Here is a 27459-nt window from a genome sequence, read left to right as displayed (position 1 = left end):
GTACACAACCATAAGCTCATTGGAGGAACAATGGGACATAAATGTAACAAATCAATCAATCAATCAATCAATTTAAAACATTCATAGAATCATAGACTCGTAGAGTTGGAAGAGACCACAAGGGCCATCCAGTCCAACCCCCTGCCATGCAGGAAATCTCAATCAAAGCATCCCTGACAGATGGCCATCGAGCCTCTACTTAAAGACCTCCAAAGAAGGAGACTCCACTACACTCTGAGGAAGGAGTGTGTTCCACTGTAGAACAGCCCTTACTGTCAGGAAGTTCCTCCTAATGTTGAGGTGGAATCTCTTTTCCTGCAACTTGTATCCATTGTTCCGGGTCCTGTTCAATTATAAAACAACAACATTTTTTTAAAAATGGAAGGAAGCTTGAATACTGTGAAATAGTAATTCTTATTTGAATTAACATTCCCTTGTAAGAATAAATAGCAAAAGGACGAGAAAGTGTCTTGATAGTTTTTCAACAATTTAATGAATATTTGGCTACCAAATGTTCTGGTCAATGTTTTCAGGAATCAATCAATAAATAAAAATAAATAAAGTTAAAAATGGGAGAATATAAAACTGATTGCTCACCCAGTGACATAAACAAATTTCAGCATAAAGTTGTATTTAAAATATTCACTACTGTATAAGAGAGAGAAAAGGAAGGAGGGAAGGAGGATAGGAACAAGAACAGAAAAAGGTGAGATTTATATAACAATCAAAATACAACAGTTTCTTTCTATTTTCATTCCAATCTGTAGCCTCATGCCTGTGGGTTTGTTTTAAGGGCCAAGAGCATTTTTACAAACTTGACCAGAAATACGCAGAAGAAAAGACACACAAAACGCAATAAAATGAACACTCAGGCACTAGGATGGTCTGAAAGTCCTTGTCAGTCTTCTACAAATGATGGGAGAATGGGACTGGGCTCATCTTATGTAAAGCCCCTTGACACAACAGAATGTCTAGAACTCGGTAGCAGTTACGTACTGCACAACAGCACGTCCGCAAAGGGCCCAAGGAGATTTTTGTTGAAAATGCACCGGATCCAGACTAGATAGTTCGTAAATGGCTTGATGTTGTCTGAAAATGTATGGTTCTGGTGGGACAAGATGTAAGGCATGTATGTGTTTTCCCCTTGTTCTTGAATCCAAACTTCGTATTTCACTTCCCGGACCTTCAGGTATTTAAGGTTCCAAGGGATCTGCCAAGACACAGACAGTTTTGCTTCAGTGGTGCCCTGGACAGAGGCCTGGCATTTGGCATCTCTGACTTTTCCCGGGTAGAGACCACTGGTCCACTTTTGCCTCTTAGGCCCAGGCTTAATTTTTACTGTTTGCCTGATAACTTGGATAAGAGAAGCAATGTTAATTCTTGTGTCCTGGTAGATACGGAAAAGCCATTCTGGGTTACGGCAACAGAGATGCCGGGGAACTTCGCTGCTTTTTATGATCCGATCTTGTTCAATCTTGTCTAAGTGGGCAATTCCTCCTTGATCCCAGGGCCTGTCTGGGTATGTCACGGTGTTCTCCTTCTCCATGTTCTGCCAGGCAATATAATGGAGATCCATGCCAGGAAGAGTAGCTAGTGTTTTGTAGGGTGTGTAATGTTCAGGGTTGATGGCATAAGGGAAGAGTTCCACAACAGTGGCTCCCCTTGGCAGGAAGAGAGACATTATCAGCTGGGCTCCATGCATGCTGACTAGCATGGACGTGTTGCTAATCAAGCGTACAATATCTGAAAAGGTATGGTCTTCAATGGAAACTGTGATGGTTTTCATCTGAAATTCTTGGGCAAGTGCCAAAAGGAGTTCTGCCTCATTTAAGATGAGTCTATTTATGGTACGACTGAATACGATAATATATTCCTCACCAGGCATTCCTTCCAAGCTCACATTCAGCTTCTCCATCATGAATTTGGTAAACTGTCGGATCTCATTACCAGAGACCAGGATGTTAGCCTTTGGGCCCTGGGGTTGGACAAAGCCATACTGATACCATGTGGTGATCTTTGACAGCCCCACATAGGACTTGGTAAAGCAAAGGAGACGCCCAAGGGTCTTCAGCTGCTCTTGCAGGAGGGGTTGCTTGCTGCTCAGCAGCCGGTACAGCTCAAAGTGAAGGCCTTCACCCCATCCTTCCATGAAAAAAAGCCTGGACTCCAGGTCCAAATCGGGGAACTGCTGCATGGTATAGAAGATTGGAAGGAGGTCATCATGAAAGACATGCATCAAATTGTCTGGGTTGAACCTATTCACAATCAGGGCCACATCTGGGACGAAAACGGGCTTTGGCATGAACTTCAGTGCTGCAGCCGGCAATTCAACAAAGTTGAAATACTGTGTGTTGTGATCCTCAACTGAGGAGAGATCAAGCAGAGCAGGCTGAAATCTTCGGGAGCCCAAGTTAGGGAGCATAACAGAAGAGTTGCTGTGGAAAAAGACAAACTCTTCTGCCTCGGTAGAGTAACAGAGAGACTCAAAGCGGCAGATACGGTCTGTGTGCATCCTGCCAGTGCACACCATCTTGGTGCCATCTTCCACCAGGGCTTGAAGAGCAGCATGGTAGTCAATGCGAACTTGAGAGAGTTCCTGGGACTGGTGACTGAGGACCAGCTCCTCTTCCAGAACAAAGACGTGGTCGCGTAGCTTGATATATTTCCACAGTACAGCTGCAAGGATAGACACTAGCAAGGCATTAAATACAGCTGCTATGTTCATTCTGGATCCAGGTCCTAGCAAGAGGGCAGGTGGTGAACAGGAAGGAAGAGGGAGGCATCCTCAGTCCTCTTTAGCATGGTGGAGCAGAAACCTAAAAAACAAAGAAACCCAAAGTCATTTTTTACAACTCACAATAAAGCTCCAGAGCATTATAAAACAGATGTTATTCTGTTTTGTTTTATTTGCTATTACTAAAATGAATGGGTCAGCAGACTTCAGGCTTTGGAAAACTATTTCTTGTTTTTACTAGGACCCCCAAGACCTACCAACCAGAGCAGGGATGTAAATCTTTGTAATTCCATTTGAACAATTTTGCCATTCTGTCCCTGCTGCAAAAAAGTCTTCAAAAATTGCAGTTTTCAAGGACTATTATATGAAGAAACAGAATGGTTTCCAATTGACAAAAAGGGTTAACTCATTTAGAATCGACTCATTTGAAATGTGGTGCTGGAGGAGACAAATAAATGAGTCCAAGAACAAATCAAACCTGAATTCTTTCTAGAAGTCAAGGTGATTAAACTGAGGCTGTCATATTTTGGACATATCATGAAGACGACATGACTCATTAGAAAAGACAATAATGCTTGGTAATGTAGAAGGCAGTAAGAAAAGAGGAAAACTGCATTACAAGTGGATAGACTCATTCAAGGAAGCCAGAGCTGGAGTCTGCAAGACCTGAGCAGGGTTGTGCATAACAGAGTGCCTTGAAAGTCTCTTATTCATAGGGTCTCCATAGGTTCAAGTTGTCCAGATGGCTATTAACACCAAATTCATAGTTTAGAAGATTTTGCAAAAAAACACAAAATTTAATCTTCTGTGCAGAAAATCAAGTCTTCTGTGCAGAAAATGCCATTTCCTGGGCAACTCCCCATGAACTTTTCATGGAGTAACTCCTGAACTGCACCGGTTCTCATCTGTCTTGAGATTTTCCCCATTAGGGTTTCCTGGCACTTGAGAAACCTACTTTTGTATTGTATTGTCAAACATTCTTTCTAACCCGAAACCAGAGCCAAAGATTGATGTGGGATGGAGACAGGGGGTGTACTCTTAGAATTAAAGCAAAAGCTCCTGCTGAACACATATTCCACCTAGGAATTTGGTTTCAGCACAAGAACTGATCACAATCCTGTTACACAAAAATCTACTCCTGGTTTTCACCCCAAGTTTTATTCTATTTTTGCAGCCTAATTTAGAAAAAAGAGAAAGCTTTTTGTTTTAACCATTGTAAAAAACAAACAAGCAAACCTAGAAGTCAAAACCCCTCGGTGATCTACTACACCCAGGGATCAATCAACACAACGTAATCTGTCTTCAACCCAACCAGCTGCAAAGTTTCAATATGTCACTGTAAATATTACTGTATCTATTTGCCATCTCCATTCAAGTTTATAAATTGTTCAACTTTCATACAAGGAAAGCTAAAATTTAAAAAAATATTCTGTGAACAGCTACCCCAGATTCTTCTCTAATTTTAGAAACACTGCATGAAAACCAAAACCCCAAAAAGAATGAATGAATGAATGAATGAATGAATGCAGACTGTGGGGCCAGATGCTACAGATATCTACCCCAAGAAAGTTTCTCTGCAGGTCAGCTAGATTATGGGTACCATCATTCTAGCTTGGATGAGAGTTACTTTCCAACACCTCTAAAGGAAAACCATTTTATGGAGGGGGCCATGTTATAGGCAAACTTTTCTGTTTTCAAAACTATCAGAAGAAGTCACTGGTGTCAGTATGTTTTGGGAAAGAAGGTATATTCATACTGAAACTATTTATTTCTTTGTTTCAAATTTTAAAGAAGAAGATGCTTCTTATGTCCTTCTGAAAGATCACAGAGGCAGGATGGATTAGGAGAACTTCACATTCTGTCCCCCTGTCTCCTTATCTGTTCCAAGGGGAGAACAGGAATTTGAATAAAATGAACAAGCAAACAGTACTGGGATGACAAGCAAAACCACCACCTGGAATATATTCTGAATACTAAGGACCTCAACATAATTTTCATATCATCCAATTATGGGCATGAATCTGAAGTATCATTAACAGTATCATCCTAGATATGTCTGCTCAAAAGTACACCACAGTGAATTTAACTGGACTTTGTTGCTGTTGTATGCTTTAAAGTCATTTCCAATGAGTTTTTTTTGGGCAAGATTTGTTCCAAGGGAGTTTGCCTCTATCTTCCTCTGAGGCTGAGAGAATGTGAGTTGCCTAAAATCACCAAGTAGGTTTCCATGGCTGAGCAGGGATTCAAACCCAGGTATCCAGAGCCACAGTCAAATGTTCAAACCACCATGCTACCTCCAGATAAATGTTGGATTACAGCTTCAATGGCTGGACCACCGAAGAGGAAAATTTCAGAGCTTGGAAAGCTTAGCAAACTTCAAAGTTTTAACTGGAGAATTCTAAGAGTCATAGTTCAAAACAGCATTCTTTCTCCAGCTCTGGAATATTCTACAGTGGTGTTCAAGACACCATTTCTACACTGACTATGCCAGGAGTGTAAATCTCAACAGAGTGTAAGTTAAAGAAGAACTAAAGGCTATAGAAGGAGGCAAATGATCCAGGCTGATAACAGAGCCTCTTTTGTCTTCAAGCTCAAAAAGGAACTTGTACTGTGAATAACATACAGGCTAGAGAGAAAGAAAAACGGATTTCATTGAAAAGGAGCCAAATACTACCATGTGCATCACAGAAAGCCATCTTCATATTAGGCAGAGCAGTGGTGCAGAAACTGTGGCCCTCCAGATTTCATGGGATTCCACCTCCCACCAGCCCAAGCCCACATGTCCAGTTAAGATGGGAATTAGGGAGCCACAGATGCCCATGAGGTACAGATGCACCATGAGGATATGGTGATTAGGACAAAGATTGTTACAACAATATTTCTGGCCAAGCCATTGTCACTAAATTCAACAGACACAACATTAGATCAACAACGGAAACCTTTTTGCAATCCTGATCTCTGATTCTAAGTCAATATGAAAGGACCTGGCTTTTTTTGAGACTGTAAAGTTGTTTGTTATTTCCATCTGGCAGGACACACAGCTTCTTCCACTTTGCTTTATGTTTGAGCAGCTAACACATTTGCTTCTCCAGGATTTCAGTTCACTAGGCTGAGATTTCCATATCAAGTGCACTGTTAATCAGGTGGCAAATAACTGCAATTAGGGCTATGGGGAATTATGGGAAGGAAATTATCTGATTGGTCTTGCAGCTGACAGATTAAGTGGCTGTAGGGAAGGATGAAAGAAATAGCAATTACAAACTGATCTTGCTGTCTATGGGGGTGGGGAAAATCATGCACACTCGAAGAACTCCAATAAATGAACATTGATTTCTTTTATATTTTAAGAAAGAAATCTAGTTTGACTCCAAGAGATTTCAGTCTTACTGAGCTACAGAAATAATTGTACAAAAAAGAATGGGGATTTGGTTAGAAGGCTAAAAGTGAATGCTTATAGTATAATTATTCATCTGCTATCATATCAAAATATGTACACGTTCAAATTATAACCACACATAGAAGTACATTGGCATAATGTAATTGAGGTAGAACTTCACTGGTTGCCATTGTACATTATGCTGTTTGTTAATTTGTTAATTTTGATCATGGTCAAAATCATTGCTTTCTTGTGGTCTGTGGTTTGAAATTACCCTAAAGGCAACTTATGAATCTTTGAAATAAAAAATTAGGATAGCTTAAGACAGAATTCTTTCCTTGAAATATTTAATCAAGAAGTGTTGTTAGGGAATTTCTCAGTAGACTGTCATTTTGCACGGGGATGTGTATTTCTCGACATTGATCATATTGGGAATATAACTTGCTCAGATATATAAGATACCTTGAATCTTATCTTGGGGAAAAGGGGGGAAATTAATTAATTAATTAACTAACTTAAAAAATGTATTTTGATCTACATTTGCATTTGAGAGAGGAAGGCAGCAATATCTCTACGTGAATCACAATCACTTTCAAAAGTTAGCTCCACAGTAGTATAATCTACATATACTGTAGTATATTTATTCAAAAGTTAAGTTACATGCTCAATGTAACCTAAGCATTTATAGGATATGTACAATTACCTAGAAGTAAACTCCATTAAATGGTGTGGAACTGACATCTTAGCAAACATGGAAGGGATTGCACTGTTGAACATGTCTACTCAGAAGGAAGTTCCACTGGCCACAACAGGAGCTACTCCCATGAATCTGGGTGTAGGACTGAGGCCTTAATTCCCAAAAAGGTTTAATAATTATAGCTCTCCTGGATTGTAATGGCATTTAGTTAGGCTACAGTAGCATTTGCACTCAACACATAAATGGTTAAACTGGAGACACGGGGTATGTATGCAGTCACATACAAAATCTAAAGTTCCTCTGATTCCCTCAAAATTGGGGACCCATGGGTGCATCATTTCCATACTAAACCCATGCACTCATCTTATTTTTTCAAACCCACAAGTGACCAGATGATCACTTTCAATTTTTTAAAGAGGATGGGAAGCAATTTCATATCTTAAAAAGTGGGGGACATTTCAATGGAGAACCACCCACCATGGAAGCCTTTGGATGCATAATTCTCATTCTTTTGGTCCAAATAGTTTTTAAAATAATGGGCGAGGGTCCTGGAGCCAGACAAAAGGCTTTGGAGGGTTGCCTACAGCCCACAGGCCAGAGAATTCCTACCCTGTCACAGATGTTAATACACTGAATGAAAATGTCTGTACAAACAGTGATGGGTAACTGCCGTGGGGCTGAGCCCACTTTTCAGGTTTTCTACAAATTCGGGGTCACTTTTTTTGGTACAGTATTTGTTTGATTTTTTAAAAGTGTTTGTAATTTTAAAAAGTACATTAAAATATCTATGTACATGTAGAACAGACTAGATGAAATTAATTAAAAATCTATTCTTAAATATTTATAACATTTACTAGAATTGCAACTGCTCATTAACAAAATATATTTCCCCTCATACTTCAGTAATGTTATTAGGTTTATATTTATATATAAATCAATCTTAAATGTAGTTAAATGGACTTTAATTAATATAATATCGACTACTAATATGGAAGTAGAAGGAACTAAACGGACAATATTGATTATGGTACCTTTAGTTCTGCTTCCTATTTATAGTACACTTAACAGGGTTTTTCAATGGGAAGCTGTAGGTAGCATGGGAGAAAGGCAAAATAGCACTTGGGGGGCTGAATACGGGCTTTTGCCCCCAGTTTACTCATCTCCAGCCTAGAAGCTAAAAAGACTGGACACACTTATAGGGCTCTTGTAATTGGGAACCTGTGCTATCAAAACAGAGAAGAAGAGGGGGAAAGCCAAGTTGGATTCCTTGCAGAAAACCTCACCCTAGCATTTTGGCCAGGGGGATGATCTCAGGGCCATGTCCTCATATAATCGGCACCACAGATTGCTGTAGGAATGCAGAACCTAGTCTACAAATTCAATACAGTTCACCATCTCTGTCCTACACAGACCCTTCAAGCTCAGCACATGAATATACAGTAGACCTCTGGTATCCTCTGGAGTTTGGTTCCAGGACCATCTGTAGATACCAAAATCTGTGGATGCTCAAGTCCCATTGTATACAGTGGTATAGTTGGATGGTATTCCTTATATAAAATGCAGAAAAGGTTTGCCTCTTAGAATTCATATGTTTTAAAAATATTTTCAAATCCGTGAATAAGGAATCCATGGATATGGAGGGTTGACAACTCTATTGCTAGCAACCAAAATTTAACACAAATATAAAGTTGACCACACCAAATCTTTATAATTCATATTCTCTTCAGTTTACAAGCCAGAAGATGGTAAACCCATGCTTCTCATACTATCTGATGTGAGGGACTGACAATTATTTTCCCTTCACTATGCCAGGGACCAGAACAATGGTTGCGCCCACTGTTTACAGCATTTTTTGTTTCTTTCCTGTGAACTCACCAGGGATTGGTAGCCAATGACTCAGAGACTGGCACTAGTCCAGAGACCACTACTTGGAATACCACTGATACAGACAACTGCAGCATGATATACCTAAAATGCGTGCACACACATACACACATTACAGAAAGAAAACAGATGTAGAATAATCTATTTCAATTACAGTCTTACACATGGATGGCATAAGCATGACTTGCAGGCCACATGAAGCCTCCCAGGTGCCACCAACCTCTTCCTTTGAGTCCTTTAAAAAAAAATCAATGAAAAATACTCCTATAACAACTTAAAATCATCAAAACCTAAAAATATGGAGTTTGGGGCAATAACTCTATAACTCCCCTCTCTCAAAAAACTTGGTACTTCTAAAAATGGCCACACTGTGGCACAAACTGAGGGCCACAAGAGAGGTGATGTCACTTCTGGTCAGTTGGGACACATCCATGTATACAAAGGGAGGCGGTAAGGAGGGAAAAATTGCTCATCCATTCCTGGACTCATACATAGTCTTCCCCAACCTGGGAGTCTCCAAACATGTTGACTATAACTCCCATCATCCCCAACCAGGACAGGTGAAGGAAGGAGCTGTAGTCCCACACATCTGAAGGAGCACCAGCATTGTGCTTACCTAATATACATAATTAGAACTAAAGAATCATAGAACACTAGAGTTGGAAGAGACCACAAAGGCCATCCACTCCAACCCCCTGCAATGAAGAAAGTGTAAGTGAAGAGAGATAGGTATGATCAGCACAGAGCATGCCTGTAATAATACTCACCATAAAAGTGCATTAACATCTAAAGCATCCATCATTCCATTTTTTAGTCCATGGAAGTACAACTGCAAGCCAATTTAGGTTTCAGGATGTGTATGAATACACCTGAGGCTTCTTTAGCAAAGGAAAAGCAATGCCCAGTCGCCCACTCCACAAAAACAAAGGGGAAGAGATTTTCCTGCAAAGAAAACACACTCAGCCTTCTTCTCTTCCAGCCCCCCACTTTACCCCTACGCAAAACAGCTGTCAAAGCAGGAGTTTGTGTTTTGCCTGGAAATCCAAACTCGTCTTTTCACCCTGCCTGTACTGACCCTCTGCGCCTGCTCCATCTGTCAGTGGTGTCCTATTGCTCCAGCTGGCTCACCTCAATTTGCTAGCCTCCCTAGAGGTCATCTGCTCACGCAGGAGGATTTGCTGCAGTATTCCTGAAAAACCCACAAAGGGCAGCAGAGATTGAAACAAATAGCCCCAATGCCATTTTTACAAAGCTTAAGTGTGTCTGGGAGACAGGCAGGAAGCTTATTATGCTCTTAGGCAATTAGAGAGAGAAAAAGTGAGAGAAAAGGAGAGGCATGTGGGCATAGAGAGGAACAACAACAATAGTTAACAGAAAGATAGCCCTGACTCACAGGAAAATGGAAAGGAGCTGAAACTATCTCTCTATTTATGAATATTTACCATAAACATTCTCTCACACAAAATACTAGCTTTTTATCAGAGCCATTTTGCCTATGACAGGCAAAAATATCATTCAGTGCAAACAAAATACTGTACGTTTTCCGTAGGAACTTTAATTTTAATTGATAGGGCTCTTTCTTAGACTAAAATCTATTTTACTATCATCTTCTACCTGCTTGCTTAGGAGTAAGCTACTTTGATCCTGCACAAGAGGACTGGAAGATTGGAGCCTTCAATATGAGATCAGAAAGTAATGTGGGAGGGGGGAATGCACCTAAGAGTAAAATTGATCCAGTATTCATTGAGATACCAAAACCGAGTTTTTCTGTACCACTTCAGACCTCAGATTAGCTCTGAGATGACTGAACACTACCTTTTGCACACACACCAAGTTTGGACAATGGTATCTTAATGTATTGTCTCCCAATTCCTTTCCTGCTCCAGTTTAAAGAACAAAACAGCTTAAAACCAGATAATTGTAACAACAACAATATCCCAGTTTCCCCAAGATTCAGTGTGGCTTACAAAGATTTAAAGCAGATATCGTTTTAAATTCATCATGCAAAAATTAAAAATGTAATTAAACTAACAATAGAATTAAAAGCAGTAGAAAGCAGGACCATTAAAAAAGTAAAATGAATTAACAGTACAGCATATACCAAAAGCCCGTTCCCCCTTGAGCAATCAGCCATCACAGGTCGGCTAAAACAAAAAAGTTTTTACCTGCCTACAAAAAGACAGCAGGGAAGGTGGAGTTAATCTTCTCTAGGAAGGGAGTTCCAGAGCCACTGAGAATGCCCTCTCCACTGTTCCTACTAGGTGTAACTGTAAAGGTGCATCCCCCATAGCAGATCTCAAAAACATGGGCAGGCTCATAGAATGAGAAAGGTCCTTTAGATAACCTGGACCTGAGCCATATAGGGCTTTATAGGTCACCGGCACTTTGAATTGGATTACTGGCAGTCAATGGAGCTGTTGCAACAAGGGAGTTGTGTGCTCCCTCCAGCCAGCCACAATTAGCAATCGTAAGACTGTTTTGAAAGGCTGCTTGTCTTCCATGCATACCTGCCCAATTTCCACATTGTTGCTGTTGTGTGCCTTCAAGCTGTTTCTGACTTATGGCAACTCTAAGGCAGTTTCTTGGCAGGTTTCTTCAGAAAGTGTTTGCCATTGCCACCGTCTGAGACTGAGAGAGTGAGAATTACTCAGGGTCACCCAGTGGGTTTCCATGACTGAGCTAGGATTTGAACGCTGATCTTCAGAGTCAAATTAAATAACTACGCCATTCTGGCTCTTCCATACCAACTCCTAATCTGAGTGCCCCTGTCAATGGAAAAGTGAAGCAGGTGACTACTAACAAGTCTTATTATAGTAGTAGCTCCCTAATTATAGAACAGCCTTTCTGGAGAGAGTCCCCTGGTGCCATCCCTAAGGTCTTCTCGGTCCTTTCTAGCCACTCACGTCTTTTAAATTATTCCTGTACTTTGGCTCTCTCGGTTTTAGAATCTGTATGCTTAAGTTGGAGGTTTTGTGAATTTTGTATCACTGTCATATTCTATGCTGCTTTTGATTTTGTGGCACTGCATTCCATTTTGTATGTAAATTATGTTGTATGTCTGCCTAATGTAATTTGTCACCAGGTTTGCTACCAGATGATACACTGCCCACAGTAACAATGAACACAAGAGTAGTGTGAATAAGTTGCAGTCTACATTGGCAGAAAGTCTACCAGCTCTTATAAAACAGGAAACCTTCAAGGTAGGATCTATTGTACACTGCCCAAAGAATTTATGGGACAGCATGCCAATGTCAGAAAGCCAGCCAACCAACTAGCTTTGGAACAAGCCAGGAGAGTAAGCCCGTTTTGAAACCTATTGTTTAATACGGCTTGTTCTGAAACTGCTAACCATCATTTTCCAGTGTGTCCCAACTCTGAAGCTGTCAAAGACCTGATTTGCTCACAGGGAAGAAGGCGTCTATATTCATGGCCCTAACTCACATTCATATGATTGCTGGAAGTTACCCAAACAGAATGGAATGAATTCAGCCCTCTCATTAACTCTTACATTTGAGTCATCTATGTGTAGTTGATAGTAGTAGTGGTAGTAGCAGCAGCAGCAGCAGTAGTAGTATGGAGGAATAGGAACCTCCCTTGCAGTCTAAAAAGGTACAGTATACCACCAGAAAAACAACTAGTCCTTTACATTCCGTAAAGTATGCGCTAATTCTTATCATGGAAACAATGCCACTCTTGGATGCAATTTCCAGAGAAATTACAAGTCTGATACAAAGGAATTAAATGAGTACCCAAGTGAATAGGTACATTACTATCTGAAAAGCCTCAACAAATAGTACATCTACACTGCTGAAATAATGCTGTTAGAAATGCCTTTAAGTGTTGTAGCTCTACCCTATGGAATTCTGGACTTTGTAGTTTTACATTGTCCTTAACCTTCTCTGCCAAAGATTGCTGGTGCCTGATAAAAATACAAATTCCAGGATTCTATAGGATGGGGCCATGGCAGTTAAAAGTGGTGTCAAACTGCATTGTGTCTCCAGCACAAATGCACCAAAGAGGAAGTCACAAAAAATCATACAAGATTCTCAAAGTAATGATAGTAGATCAGCACTCACAGAGATGCACTCAGAATAACACAGAGTTCTACGCGCAACACTTTATGATTCAGTCAGAGGCTACAAGGAGGGTATAACACCAAGGTACAAGAAAAGAATGCTTCCTTCACAATGCGAAAAGAGTAGAAGAATGTTTACACAGTTCTTACTCATGTACACCAGAATCTTGCTGATACACTACTCTGGTGCAACTATTCTGGTGTAGGTGGTGGCAGCAGGGAAGAAGTTGAAAGTGAAGCAGCCATGAAGCCAGTAAGGCATTAAGGAAATAGGCTGGTCAGAGTTGGCAGATTTTGTCTGATTTCCCTTACCAGCATTGCACATCTTGCAAAAAAGTGCAACTGCTAGCACATCTCCTGCTGACAGGATTCCAGCCATAAAATGCTGCTGCAATGGAGAGTAAGAAGAAAACTGAGGGAAGGATAAGAAAAGAGGGGAGGGGGGAATCACATTGCAGGGAAGTAAATTTCACAGAACCTAAAAGGAATGGTTCAGCATGACAGGAAGCAGCCCTGGGAAAGTCTCGTTCCCCAAGGAAGATACTCCCAGAGAAGGCTTTTTCTTAGAAAGGTCTTTAAGGAACAATGAACCTGACAGACTGGCTATCCTGCCTGATTGTGCTTTATAATAATGATCTGTATCTTAAGGAAGGTGACTGGACATGGCTTAGCCCAGCCTTCCCCATCATGACACACTTAGTTGCGTTGGACTGCAACTTCCATTGTTCCCTGTCAAAATACACGGGTGGTGATTGAGGATCATGGGAGTTATACTTCTCAACATTTGGAGAGTGTCAAGCTGGGAAATGGCAGGCAAAGAACTGGATACCTCCACCTTCTGATTTTGGTATTTACTCTTACTGTAAGACTAACTTATTTTGTGATCTGGAGGAAAATAATACATCTTTTTCAGATGACTGGTAATACCAAGTCCTTGCCCTTCAAATGCTTTCAGGAATGAGGTCAGTATAGTTTTTTGCTGCTGTTGTGTGCCTTCAAGTAATTTCTTACTTATGGCAAACCTAAGGCAAACCTATCACAAGGTGTTCTGGGGCTGAGATTGTGCAACTTGCCCAAGGTCACTCAGTGGGTTTCCATGGCCAAGTGAGGAATTGAACCCTGATTTCCAGAGTGATAATCTGCTCAAACCGCTATACCACACTGGCTCTCAGTACTGCCAATCTTAAAAACAACCAAAGCCCCAAAGATACAATCAATACCAAAAGATGGAGAGGAGTGCAGATGGAACAGAAGGGAAAAGAACCTTCCTTTGGCTCTTTTCTAAAAGCTGTTACAGTTATCTCAGAATGTTACTATTCACATAGGAAAGCAGGGACAGAAAGCTTAGGTATCTAAATAATAAATAAAACAAATTATTAATTATTATTATGTATCTGAATGCTTCTAATGGTAAGAAATTTCTACACCTGGAAGGTTAGCTCTAGCCTTCATTTCTTGATGACATGCTAGTTCTCTACATCCACCAAATTCCTTGCATAGTGGAGTCAGCAAATATCTACCACCCCTATTCAGGATAAAACAGGCTTTGGAAGACACTGTGACACAGTCATTCTGAATTCAGGTGTCATCATAAAAAACCAATTTACCTAAGATAAGGGATGCAGCTTTTTGCATATATTTAAATTATCCTAGAACAGGCAATCTTGATAGACAACGAAATCATGCACATTCCTGCAAAATGACTTGAACATACCTGCCTATATTTGAAGATTCAAAACAGACTGGCTTTCTTATTCCTCTTCAGAACCTGAATATCCAGCTGGCCATCCTAATCCGTACAATATCTGATCATGGCTGAAGAAGTAATGCTGTGCTGAAAATAAAGCCAGGAAAATAATAGTAAGCCAGGTGTGTGTACTATTTGCATTTCTTCCAATCATACTGGCAAATTTTCTGCTAAAAGTGCACCTCACAAAAAACCTCTTCAGCTTTTGTTTTCACTAGTCCCAGGATTTCATAGGATGAAACCATGGAGATTATAGCACAGCCTTTCTTCCTGCACCAGATGTGGGATGTAAACTTAAATAGGCAGAGTTTTTCACACACACCAGTGCTCAGGCATTAGGTATCCTGTATCTGATCTGGGCTTCTCTCGCAATTTTAAAATGTGCAGGAGAAATTTGAACTGGGTGCAGGATGTCTACTGCCTGGAAGAGCATTCCAGAGGGCAGGAGCAGCCACCAAGAAAGCTTTCTCTCATGTCCTCACCAGCGAGCCTGTGATCTTGGTGGGACCAAGAGAAAGCCTTCTCCTGAAGATCTTAGGGCTCTAGCTGGTTCTTATGAGGAGATATGGTATCTCAAATAATCTGGACCTAAGATGTATAGGACTTTATAAGTCATAACCAGCACTTTGAATTGTGCCCGGAAAAGAACTGGTAGCCAGTGAAACTGTTTTGATTCTTCAATACTATGTAAGATTGCTAATAAATGTTGGCTGCCTCTTCATCACAACTCTGCCCACATGCCTAAAATTAAGCTGGTATCAGTTTTTGGAAGACCAGCTACAGTAAAGGATAAAATCCGCTAAGGAATGTTATTGGAAATACTCACATAAAATGAGTGCATGAAACCAGAGTTTGTCTAGTCTGTAGGTGGACAACTTGATGAACTCTAGATGTAATTGGAATACAAGGTTCCCATCAGCCCTCACCACTGGTTTCTCTGGCTCAGAATCACAGGAGCTATAGTCCAACAACAAGTGGAAGACTATGCATGACCCAGCTTTAATCTCATGCAAAAATAGTATATTTGGTTGTCACCAGCTCTCCTTTAGGCAGCAGTTTCTCCTAACTCTGCCACCCAAGATCCCATACTTTCAAATGGAGATGTCAGGATTTAACCTGTAACTTTCTCATATGTAACAATGTCTTCACATATTATATTAATAGACATAGAATACATATATGTGTATGTGCACACCCTTTCAGCAATACACACTGGTACGTAAGAAAGCAAAATAAGCAGATATTTCAAAGTATACTGCAAGCAAAAAGAAAAAAAAATGCTTTGTTTGTTTTTAAACTAGGAAGCAGACAGCAGCCCATAATTTTTTAACTGCTTACAGTTGCAGTCTGAATAGTAAAACATCTTCCATCCTCTAAAAGATGCAGGCACTCTATAATAAAGCACTGGTGATGATTTATTTATTATATGGACCATTAATGAAATCTACTCACCATTTCTGGGACCTGCTGTTTTTCAAAGCAATGCAGAAGAGACTACCGCCTAAATACCCCAATGGCACAAATTCCTACCTGATCTGGGAAGATAAGCAGGGTCAGCTGTGGTTTGTTCTTGGATGGGAGACTGCCAGTAATTACAAGGTGCTACAGGCTATATTTCAAAGGAATGTGATATTGGCAATAAACCCCACTTACTGTATTGTCAGCCCACTACCACCACCACATTGGGATGTACATAAGCTGAAAGTGATGTGGCAGGGACGTTTGGCCCTTCAGAGGTTTTGTCCTGCAGTTCCCCTGAGCTGCATCCAACATGGACAATAGTAAGGGACTGTAGGAGTTGTACACCAAAACTTTCGGAGGACCAAATAAAGAATTATGTAACCTAGGATTATAACAGAGCTGTAGTTTTAGCCCCTGTTTTGTTTGATGTCATTGATGTGCTATGGGAATTGTTTGGCCAATATGTAGTCTGCTTTGCTATGGAACTTCTGAACCCACAATATTTATCAGGATTCAGAGGGTGAAGCATGTATTTTATACAAGCAGCTGACAATGCCAAGTGAAAATATGTCAGGACAGAGAGATAGAAGCTGGTTTTGAAAGGCATACCACAGAGCGACCTGCTTGTCTTAAATGTAGCTAAAACAATTCCCACAGTTGAACATTCAAATGCTTAGTAAGTTACTTTTTACAAGTATTTAACTATAACTAGAGTTCTAAGGAGTGGCAAGGCTTCTGATCCCATTTGATCTTGGAAGCTAAGTCAGGCCTGGCTAGTACTTGGATATAAAACTGCCAACAAATACCAGTTGCAGTGTGCTATATTTCAGAGGAAGGAACTGGCAGAACCACCTCTGAATACTCCTTCCCTCAGAAAACCCTATGAAATTAATGGGGTCACCATAAGTTGATAGGCAACTTGAAGACACAAACACACACAATTCTAAGCCCTTCCTCTCTCAACTAAATGCAATGTTATCCTTGCCTAGAGTAGGCATTCTGAAAATACTGGGGCTTTAGTTAATTGTGACTCACTATTCCCATTCTTTTCAACAGATCTACTCTAAGTAGAGCTAAATTTAACTCAAAGTTGTTTACTACTGTTATAATTTATATAAAAGATAAAGTATGTGCCTTCGGTTCATCTGTTGATTTCTGGTGACTCATTAATTCCAGAATATTTTGGTAGGTAGAGAGGACACAGAGGTGGTTGGCCACTGTCTTCCTCTGAAATACAACCTGTAGTACTTGGTATTTCCTGGCAGTCTCTCTTACTGCTTAGCATCCAAGATCAAAAGGATCTTTGAATTTTTACCTTCTTATTTATTTATTATTTTACATGCTATCTGCTTCCCAGAGTGGGACCCAAGGTGGTTCACAGAAGGAAATATACCAAAATCCACTGATGCAATTTTTAAAACAATTACAATAGTCAGAATTACAGCAATATAAAATTATTTTTAAATCATACTAAAGTTTTAAAAATAAATACGTTCCAGAGGGTGGGAGCAGCCACTGATACATATGGTAAGATTTGTAACTGTAAGATTTTACACACCCTGTAATTATAAAAACTAAAAATAGCTGCACCACAAAAGGAGCAAAGTTACTCTTTGTGTTACAATTGAAATATAATTGAATCATGCGCCTTACGTACTGCAAAAACGAATTCATTATGGAAAAGCTGTTATTTGCAACTAGTTACCTCTAAACCCTGGGCAGGTGAACTGAAGAAGGCTGCACAAAATATATTTTCTAAAGTCAACATGAATTGCTGCTCACAATGAAACAAATGCAATCAAAACCTTTGGAGTGAGCAGAGCTGAGTCTATTAGGGGCCATATGCAACAATTTACAGCCCCACAGCTAGCGAGGGCCCTTTCCCACCTTTTGACAGGCAGAAAATTGCAGGGTCGGGCTACTGGAGGTATGTTTATTCATCAGGGCAGGAGCCATAAAGCCAAACCGATTTGAAAGGGCTTCTTGTTTTATTTGCTTAGCTTTATTCATCATTAAAGCCACCGGGATGAAAGCAGAGATGAAGCTGACAAAGTCAAGGGGGACGCATTACCTTAAGCGGTTTGGAGAACACAGCGGAACATCAATAACACTGCTGTAGGAGGTTTGGGCTAGGAGAAACACTCCATCCCCAGCATCTCCAGATTTGATTTGCAAATGCAGGCATACTGCTATCAAACCACTAGCCGCCTGTTCCAGGAACAAGGCCGTGTCACTGCTGCCTAATGAATAATCAGTGCTTTAATAAAATTGTACCTGGGTCCCATCATTAAAGCTTTACTGAATAATCTGTGTTTTTTGTACAACACTACCTTCTCTTTCTCAAACAAGGACAACCCCCCCCCAAACCCACCCAGATTTTAAAAGAGGCCAGATTAATAATAATAATAATAATAATAATAATAATAATAATAATTTAATTAGCAAGTAAGCTAATTAAGACTTGGGATCTTCTACACAGCAACGCTGGTGAATGTGTGACCCTCCAGATGTTGTTAGAATGGAACTCCCATCATTTCCCATACTGGCTAAGCGGGTTAGGGCTGATGGAAGCTACAGGTCAAAAGCATGTGGAGAGCCATCTCTTCTCCCTGTTCTTCAGTTAGAGAATGTAGAACCTTCAGAAGAAATTTTAACTGTGATCAACTGTAATAGAAAACATGGACAGACAACTGCAACTCACTGCTCCATTTGGACTATGCTTCCCCCCAGGATTTAAAAGATCTTCCTTATGATGCATTTCAGCTATTTCCAGCATGGGTCACTTTAAATTACAGTCACTGTAGGGGCAACAACAGAGGTCCAAAACACACTGCAGAAATAGTCCAGTTTGAGACCGCTTTACCAGCCCTGCCACTGCCATTCCTTTACATTATTCGCCTTCTCTTTCTTGGCCAGAAACAGGTCATTCTGGAGATGCTGAGGGCCACAACAACTTTCTTGGAGGTGGCATGCAGCCACAGGGTTACACTTTGCCCATCGCTGGCCAAAGAGGAAGGCCATATTAGAGCAGCAGGTCTGCATCAAAGATGAACATTCAACAGTACTATTGGTTTCTGAACATGACTGTGGGTTTTACAGATCATAGCTCAGACCTGTTTCTGAGTAGGTCTATTCACATAGACTGGAAGCCAAGGAAAGCAGCAAGAGAGGGAAAGGGAGATGCCACACTGACCAAACCCTAAATAGGAAAGAGCACCTGCAGTCTTCATCACCTTTGAACTGCTCCCTTCTCTCTGTATGAACCTGAAGTAACAGTCCAAGGCACAGAGAACAAATAACTGAGCCAGAAAAAGCAATACTCAAAAGTCAGAACCTATCAGTGAGTGAAAGAAAAAATACCCCAAATAAATCACCTATCCAAAACTCTGCTTTTTCTCCATGTGAACTCAGGGCATGCATAAATAACAGTCAAAGACCTTTTTATTCCACCCCCACCAGCCTCTTCATCTTTTATGGGCAATGTTAATTTTAATGCTAACTCATTTTTTACTGCTTTAAAACTACTTTAGTTAAATTGTAAAATGGAGAAACCACCTCAAGAGTTTGAATAAAAGCACAGTATATAAACGCTCTGCATAAAAATAAACACAGCATTAATTTTCTGTCAAATGAAAGGCTCCCAACTGTTGACGTTGCCTCAATCCTGATCCAAAGCAAGGATGGGGAACCTGTAGACTTCTAGATGATATTGGTCTGCAATTCCCATCAAGGGCTATGCTGGCTTGACCTGAACTGCAATCCAATAAGGGCCACAAATAAACTACTCCAGTCTAAAGTCATCAGTTGAGCTGGGCTGGAAAAGATAAGACACATTCTGGAGATGCAGCCAATCCTCTTTGGAAGAGCACTGCAAGAATGTGCTGAAAGTACGGTACTACTGAAATCAGTGGAAATGTTTAGTCAAAACTTATTTTTTGGATGATTTCAAATGAAAATATTTATTCTGGATCCAATCTATAGCTTTTAATTGAAAAATGTAAACATTTTAACTCTCCCTTTTAAAGTCAACTGGATTTTAAAATGCTTACATTTTCCCAATCAAAATAGCAATCACACTGCAGTAATTTAAGGGTTTAAAAGACATAACAAAGCCGTAACTCTCAAGCAGGGATGCTTTTAACATCAATGTAGAAAACAAAGAGTTTTATCATGCAGAAACAAGTAACTCTATTTTTTTTATTATAAAGATATAACTCAGCTGCTCCCAATGAACTCTAATATTAAACACTGAAGAACTGCTTTGCATTTTTGCCTGGGTTAAGATGAGTTCAGCTGTCACCAACAATCTAGTCTGCAATTGAAATATTACCCAGCTGAAAAAGAGAGAGAGAGAGAGAGAGAGAATATGGGGAAAGACATTTCTCAGGATATTTTGAAAAGGTGAGTCAAAATATTTTAATAGTGCAATGAGATAATGTCTGTAGATTAACATAAGAGAGAGGGAGAGTGACTTTCTCCTTACCTAGAAACAAGCAAGCTTGTGTACCTCCATATAAAGCATAGTAAAAGCCAATACTCCAGTCTGAAGATGAAGTGAACATTTCCCAGCAATGTTATGTTTCATCAAAATTGGAATCTTGAACACTTTCAATTGGTGCCCATCTTCCACCATGTTGTTTTGAATAGGCAAATGGATGGGCTGTCCTCTCACAGATGTATTAAATTTGTTACATTTATACCTCACTTTTCTTCCAAATGAAGTCAAGTGTATGGCTCTCCTCCCAATGGATCCTCACAACAACCCTGTGAGGTAGGTCAAAGTGCAAGTGTTGGCCCAAAGTAATGCTCAGCTTTATGGCTCAGTGATGACTAAACCAGGATCTCTCAAATCCCAATCCAACACTCTTGCTCTAACACCACACTGACTCTCCAGTCCAGAGAAAAGCAGTTTCCTTCAGAGGCAGCAAGGAGCATGGTCTATGCAGCTGCTACTAGAAACAACAAGGTACCAAGGAGCAGTTACTTTACTGGAAAAAATAGGACAAAGTGGGGCAAGAGTGGAGGAGGAAAAAGAGATCTCTAGATGTAGCAGAAGAAGTGAACCTGAAAATACAGTTAGATGAAGAGGACAAGGAAAGCACTGCTTTATTAAAAGTAAATATGCAAGTAGGCCCATACTGCGTTTGGCAATCCTGTAATGACTCCCTTCCAAAAGCAAAATTTGGTATAGGAAAGCTAATTGATTCTAGTTTAATTTATTAGTTTTCTTCTTCAGTGCACTCACACATTAAAGACAAGTGACTGAAACGGCCTGCATTCTGCAACCTTAGCACTCTATAGGAAATATTCTGCAAACAAACACAGGGACCCATCCAGTTACTCAAACTTTTTTTCACCACATGAAAGGCTTGCATTCAGCAGGTACAGTATGCCATGAGTAACACAGGATTCTGGCTTAGCTGGGTATTGTGTATAGCAAGACTGGGGAACATTTGGCCCTTGGGGTATTGTGGACCACAACTCTTACAATCCCAGAGTGCTTGACAGGCTGACTACTGAAATCCAAAGCATCCAGAGAGCCAAAGTCCTGGCCTGTACCATCTCCTCACAGCTTAGTAGTTTCCAAATGTGTCAGACTATACATCTTTAGTCCAACGGATCTGGGGCACCAAGATAGGAAAGCAGGACCTGCCCCCCCAAGGGCCTGTATCAACCCTACCCAGATACTAGGGATCTAGCAGAATACTTATGCATTCATTGTGTGCTCTGGCAAGGTGGGGAAAGTCTACCTTCCACAAGCTGCCCCCCAAACTCCATTTTTGTGGCCCCAAAGCCCCCATCCCAATTTAATTTTTTTGAACCTGACTGAAACTGAACCAAGGATATCCAGGTACAGCTAGGGAAGAATCCTGCCAGAAGCCTTAGGGCTGCTGCCAGCCAAAATGGACAAAACTGGACCAGCTGGACTAATGGCTGACTCATACAGCAGTTTCTTATGTTCCAGACTCCAAGTTTTGTACCTGGAACTTTTGCATGTGAAATAGCTACTCTACCACTGAACTATGGCTTTATGGTAAGCAATACAAAGCAGAAGTGTAAAAAACGAATTTTATTATTTTATTGCAGTATTATTCAGTATGATATTTTTTTTACATCTTTCATCAGGTTCCCCATCCGTCACCCCCCACTTTACAGTGTGTAATTTTCTAATCTTGGTTGATAAAAAAGAAAGAAAAAAGATCAATAAAATAATTTCAACATCTGTCATTTAGGCTGCTGGTAGTGATGCTTAATACCTCTTCAAAAGAGCAATTTGTATTGGGGAAATGCCTCCCAGCTGAGTCCTTTGCAGAGGGTTTCCTGGACAGAATTAGGCTTGCAAAGACAGAGCAGCAGCCCATTGACTATCAGTCAACTCAAGCAGCAGCAGCAGCTTCTATACTGAGATAACCCACTGCTGTGAATCAGAAGAGTAAAATGTGCATACCATTCTCTACTCACTCATGGCACACACAAAATCAAGCCTGGGAGCCTGTCACTGCATTTGCTCCTTATGCAAAACGCCAGGTGGAGCTGGGAAACATAATGTAAGGCATTATGAAAGGCCAAAGGTCCCCTACCCCTGGTGCACAGAGGCCCGTTTTGCATGTGTAAAAACATGGCTTTAAGTACAAAAGTCCTAACATAATTCACTTCAGATTAAGTGTTTGAGAACTGAGACAGCAAAGTATGGTGTTCTGAGTGTTGGACTAGGGTTCTGGGAAGTCCAGGGTTCAAATAACCATTCAGCCATGAAAACCCACTAGTTAACCTTGATGCTCTCTCAGTCTCAGAGGATGGAAATGGCAACCTTCCTCTGAAGAAACGTTGCCAACAATACCCTGTTTAAATGTTGTCATAATTTGAACTCAGCTTGAAAGCACATCATAACAAGAACAACAACAACATGCCCTATGAGAAGCAACTTAGGGAGTTAGATATGTTTAGCTTGGGGGAAAGATAGCCATGTTTAAATATTTGAAAGGAAGTCATATTGAGGATAGAGCAAGCTTGTTTTCCAGAGACCAGGATACAGAGCAATAGATTCAAGCGTCAGGAAAAGAGATTGCACCTAAACACCTGACGATAAGAGCTGTTTGACCATGGAATACACTGCCTTAGAGTGTGGTAGAGTCTTCTTCTTTGGAGGTTTTTAAACAGAGGCTGGATGGCCATCTGTCGGGGGTGCTTTGATTGTGTATTCCTGCATGGCAGAAGGGGGTTGGACTGATGGCCCTTGTGATCTCTTCCAACTCTTATGATTTTAACAATAATGTGTTTGAGAATAACAACTGAAGAGCTTGTTCAGAATCCCTTTTGTGTTTCTAACTACCTTGGACAAGGAGGTCAAGCTTAGTATACATTCAACTAGTCATATACATTCTTGCTATGGATAGATTGCCATGGCATTCAGCTTGCCTTAATACAAGCCTACTGGAGATTTAGCCACATGTTGATATACTCAGTCTGCTGTCTGTAAATTCAGTTATGCTGACTGACATTGTCCAGAAAAGAACCAGAGAAGGGAAGTTGATCTATGTATATCACTTACAAATTTTGGCGACTGACACATTGTTAAAAGCAGCAATAGTACAGTTACCACAACAGGGGGCCGTAGGGACTGAAAAAACAGCAGGGGGACATGTAGCTCACAGATCATCCTTTCCCTAAAGGAGTGGTGCCAGGGAAATCTTTATGGAAAACAGGTAGGAACCCCCACCACCAAAGATATGTATAAATGAACTATGATTATTTTGTGGGGAAGAACAATCTGCACAAACTCAGAGGTTCTGGTTCCACAAGTCTGGCCGCAACACTTAGTAGCACCAGACCAATATTTTAAAATGGAAATTGGTGGGAGAAGAATGGAATGCCTGCAAAAGCATTGTACTTTAAAAGGCAGGAAAATAACACACTTTGCTCCTGATATAGCTGAGGTTGAGCTTTTTTCTGTCTGACAAAGATTCCTGTATAATACAAAAGTTTTTGTGTTTTTACACCTACAGAAGCTGGTCCAGTTATATCACTTCAGCCAAGATGGAGAGACTTCATTCTTCCTACCATTTTTACCAGCCCCACCAACCATGGCCAAAGGTAATGGACTGTAGGAATTGTAGACTGAAGGGCAAATGGTTCCTCACCCATTTCTCATAAACCACCCTTCCCAAGACTGGCATCCTTTAGATGGGACAGGTTATAACTCCCATGAAGGCACCTGACTAAGGAAGGAGACACAGCAGGTGTCTATCACTTGGTACACCTTTCAACTTCAGAGACAAATCATTCTTCAAAGAGGACAGGACTATTTCCCTCTTTGTCCCACTTTCCATTATTGCAAAGGAATCCAAGCTGGGGCTGGGAGACAGAACTTTCTTAAGACTTGTTCATGATTTCATGGCTGAGGTGAGATATGACCTGAGGATTTTGTGGCTCACAATCTTGGCCTCTATGCTAGAGTAACCCGCTGAAGGAATTCGGGTCTCTGCTTGCATGACTGGCTTCTATTTTTTGTTTCTTCCTCCCCTCCCTCCCTCCTTTCTACACCTTAAAAAGGATCTTGCAACTGTTATGTCACTCCTACTACATTCAGATGTGATTTCCTCTCTGAAAGGTCCTCAAAGAACCAGAGAACAACTTTATCACATGAAAACCAATGTGCCCTTTCAAGTGTCCAAATATTTTTACTTTGATTTTTCAACTGGAGCTGATTAAATGCACTTGGAAAACCTTTATTTGCTTTGTAGGCTCTTCTCTCCACCCACGCCGCTGCCACTGCCTTGAATCTTTCATTTAGACACTGACATGCCTAAGTGCCCTCAGGGGTGGGCCCAAAGGTCTGTGGCCTGGATCCTTTTTCCCCAAGGCACTGGCCAAATACATTCCTCATTTTAGGACTCATTCACACAACCAATCTGAAAGTGTAATTCAGGCTTACAGTTAGCAATTTGCTAACTACGTAACCAGCACATAGTAGCCAGCATGAGAAATTCACACATCATTGGCATGCACAAGCAAGGCAATGTGCAGATGAGGAAAAAAATCAGTGTCAGTATGCTGGATAAGTACAGTGAGAGGTGGCTACTGCAGGTTTCTTCTGATGTGATGATCCCAAAGGTGAGTTCAGATGTCCTCATACATTACTCTGCGAATGAACCGTCCACAGATGATGTTGACTGTGAAAAGCCTTCTAGAGATCAATACTCAAACAGAGCTTTCAGATCACCTCCTCTCACCTCAGAGACAATACCATAAACTCCTACAGATGCATTTCACGCATCACGTTGCAGAGAGAACATGCGAGGAGATGAAGCTTGAAAACCTATACGCTCCTGTGCAGAGCCTTTGGGGCTGGGGGGTCAGCTGAGGGAGGGGGAACAGGAACTGCATATGCAGATACACACACACACAAACCTTGGCACACAATAGGGTTGGAGAAGTTTGAGGATCTGAAGCAATGCTTTGGAAGGGGAAGGGAGAAGTGTCTGGATAATAGCCCTTTCTATCCCCCCTCCCCCCCAAATGATCTCAGTTTCCCCAGAATTCTCAGAAGCCAAGAGACTATGTCCCCTCCCCAAATGACTTCTACAATAGCCTAGCTGATAAAGGAAAATGGGTGAAGTTTCCTCCAGCTTTGAAGGCTACATAGGGAAGGGTCAAGGCTGTCGGTTGGACACCCGTAATTATGCACTCTCATAGGTATGAGTAGGACACCGAAGTATGGGAATATACAGCAAGTGACCAATGGCTTCCATGTCAGTGGGGCAGTAAATCCACTCCCGCTTTAGTCCGAAATTTTAAAAGCTATTCAAGATGTCAAACCTATTTTGAGGCAAGGTTCAGCACCACAAACAGCTCCTCTAAAGTTCAGACTAGAATCCAGAATGATTCACTGCTCCAATGACATGGGAGCTATTTGCTGCTGGTACTACATATAGCCATATGTGAAGCATGCCTTACTAGTCAGGCTGTATCATATGAGAAGTGAGGACAAGCCACGAAAAATGACAGAAACCACCTAGGAATCCTGTTAAAATATACATTATGCAAAGGGATCTTGTAGCCGCTTTGAGACTTGAAGAAAGAAGCTGGTAGCAAGAGCTTTCATAGACATGAGACTACTTCCCCCTGTGCATCTGAGGCTCAAGTGCTGGCCAATTGGCCATAATAAAGTTATTATTATTATGCTTCCAGCTTCTTTCTTTCAGCTAGTCCCAAAGCTGCTAAAAGACCCCCTGATTTTTCAGACTAACACAGATATATCTTTGAATTAAAATATACAAATACAGTAACAGGGTCTGCCTTACCTACATGTTGGCATGTGCCCTTTTTAGAAAGCCACTTTACAGGCTCAGGAAGTTCAGAGAATACAACATGTAAGAGAAATATATACAGTTCCTATAGGACCCGGTGGTTTCAAGTGTGGACTGTATTCTAATTCCCACCATCCAAAACTAGCAGGGTACAATAACCTTTGCTCCTTGTGTTTTGTCTCTGTGATGTTGGTTTCTGCTCAGACCATAGGTAATCTGATTTCAAGGATGGGGTGTTAAAGACTCCTGTGTCAGCCAGACAGCAAATGCCAATGGTGTGTGCGCATGAGATGCAGTTTAAGCATGGAGCTAGGTCAGCATCCCACAATGCTTTTCCTTTTGAACTACCAGCATCTCCCCATTTTACATGCAACACTATATGTGGAACTGTGGTTTTTGAAATTTTAAACAAGACCACAACCAAAGAGAAAGACAAGACAGCAGTAATTCAAAGCACAGTGAAACTTATTGCAAGGGGCTTGGCTAGATCCGATAACGGAAAAGCCTCTCTGAGTCCCAGTTTTGGGGAAAGAGCAGGATACAAATAATACATACAAATAGGTTGCTCCCTATTCTTGGAACCGCCTTCCCTTACATCTCTGGACTACCACCTCTTTAACCAATTTTGTTTTCTTAGATTGTACACCTGATTTTAAATTTTTGTTTTAATGTTTGTATACTCAAGATGTACCACGATGTGCAAATTTACAGCACTTTATAAAGTTTAATAATAAATATAATAAAGCACTTTTTTTCTTCCTCCAGACATCTCTGCCTCCAAGAGCCCTCCAGCAGTGAAAAGATAAGCTGGACAGCTCCATGTTTTAGCCCTCAACAGTCAAACCAGAAATGGAGCTCTCCAACCAAAGTTTGGCTTTGGGGATGGAAATGGGGTTTGAATATTAGACTAGGGCTCCAGAGACCAAGGTCTGAATCCCGGCTTGGCCATGTAAACCTTGGACAAGTCACACTCTCTCAGCCTCAGAGGATGACCATGGCAAACCCCCTCTGAACAAAACTTGCCAAGAAAACCCTGTGATAATTTTGCCTTCTCTGGGAGAGCCAGTGTGTTGTAATGGTTTGAGCACTGGATCAGGATCCTGGAGACCAGGATTCGAATCCTGACTCGACCACGGAAACCCAATGAGTGGAGCAAGTTACACTCTCTCAGCCTC

General features: G+C 40.9%; 1 protein-coding gene across 8 annotated transcripts in view; it reads right to left on the bottom strand.

Moving 5' to 3' along the window:
• Positions 1-507: 507 nt before the first annotated feature.
• Positions 508-27459, bottom strand: part of POMGNT2 (protein O-linked mannose N-acetylglucosaminyltransferase 2 (beta 1,4-)) — a 28109-nt gene continuing 1157 nt past the window's right edge. The window contains exons 2-4 of one of the 8 annotated variants that reach the window (XM_042470947.1): positions 14481-14600; positions 9459-9633; positions 508-2816 (exon numbers count right to left, since the gene is read on the bottom strand). In XM_042470947.1, coding sequence (XP_042326881.1) covers positions 989-2725 — 1737 coding nt within the window. In that variant the 5' untranslated portion in view covers positions 2726-2816; positions 9459-9633; positions 14481-14600 and the 3' untranslated portion in view covers positions 508-988. Of the gene's footprint in view, positions 2817-5718; positions 5842-8680; positions 8776-9458; positions 9634-10856; positions 11149-11198; positions 11221-14480; positions 14601-27459 lie in introns of those variants that run through there. The other 7 variants (XR_006104343.1, XM_042470946.1, XM_042470948.1 and 4 more) reach the window with 7 other exon arrangements.

This window comes from Sceloporus undulatus, chromosome 6 (genome assembly GCF_019175285.1).
Source record: "Sceloporus undulatus isolate JIND9_A2432 ecotype Alabama chromosome 6, SceUnd_v1.1, whole genome shotgun sequence".
In the NCBI taxonomy this organism is placed as follows: domain Eukaryota; kingdom Metazoa; phylum Chordata; class Lepidosauria; order Squamata; family Phrynosomatidae; genus Sceloporus; species Sceloporus undulatus.
This window is presented reverse-complemented; position numbering and strand designations above follow the sequence as displayed.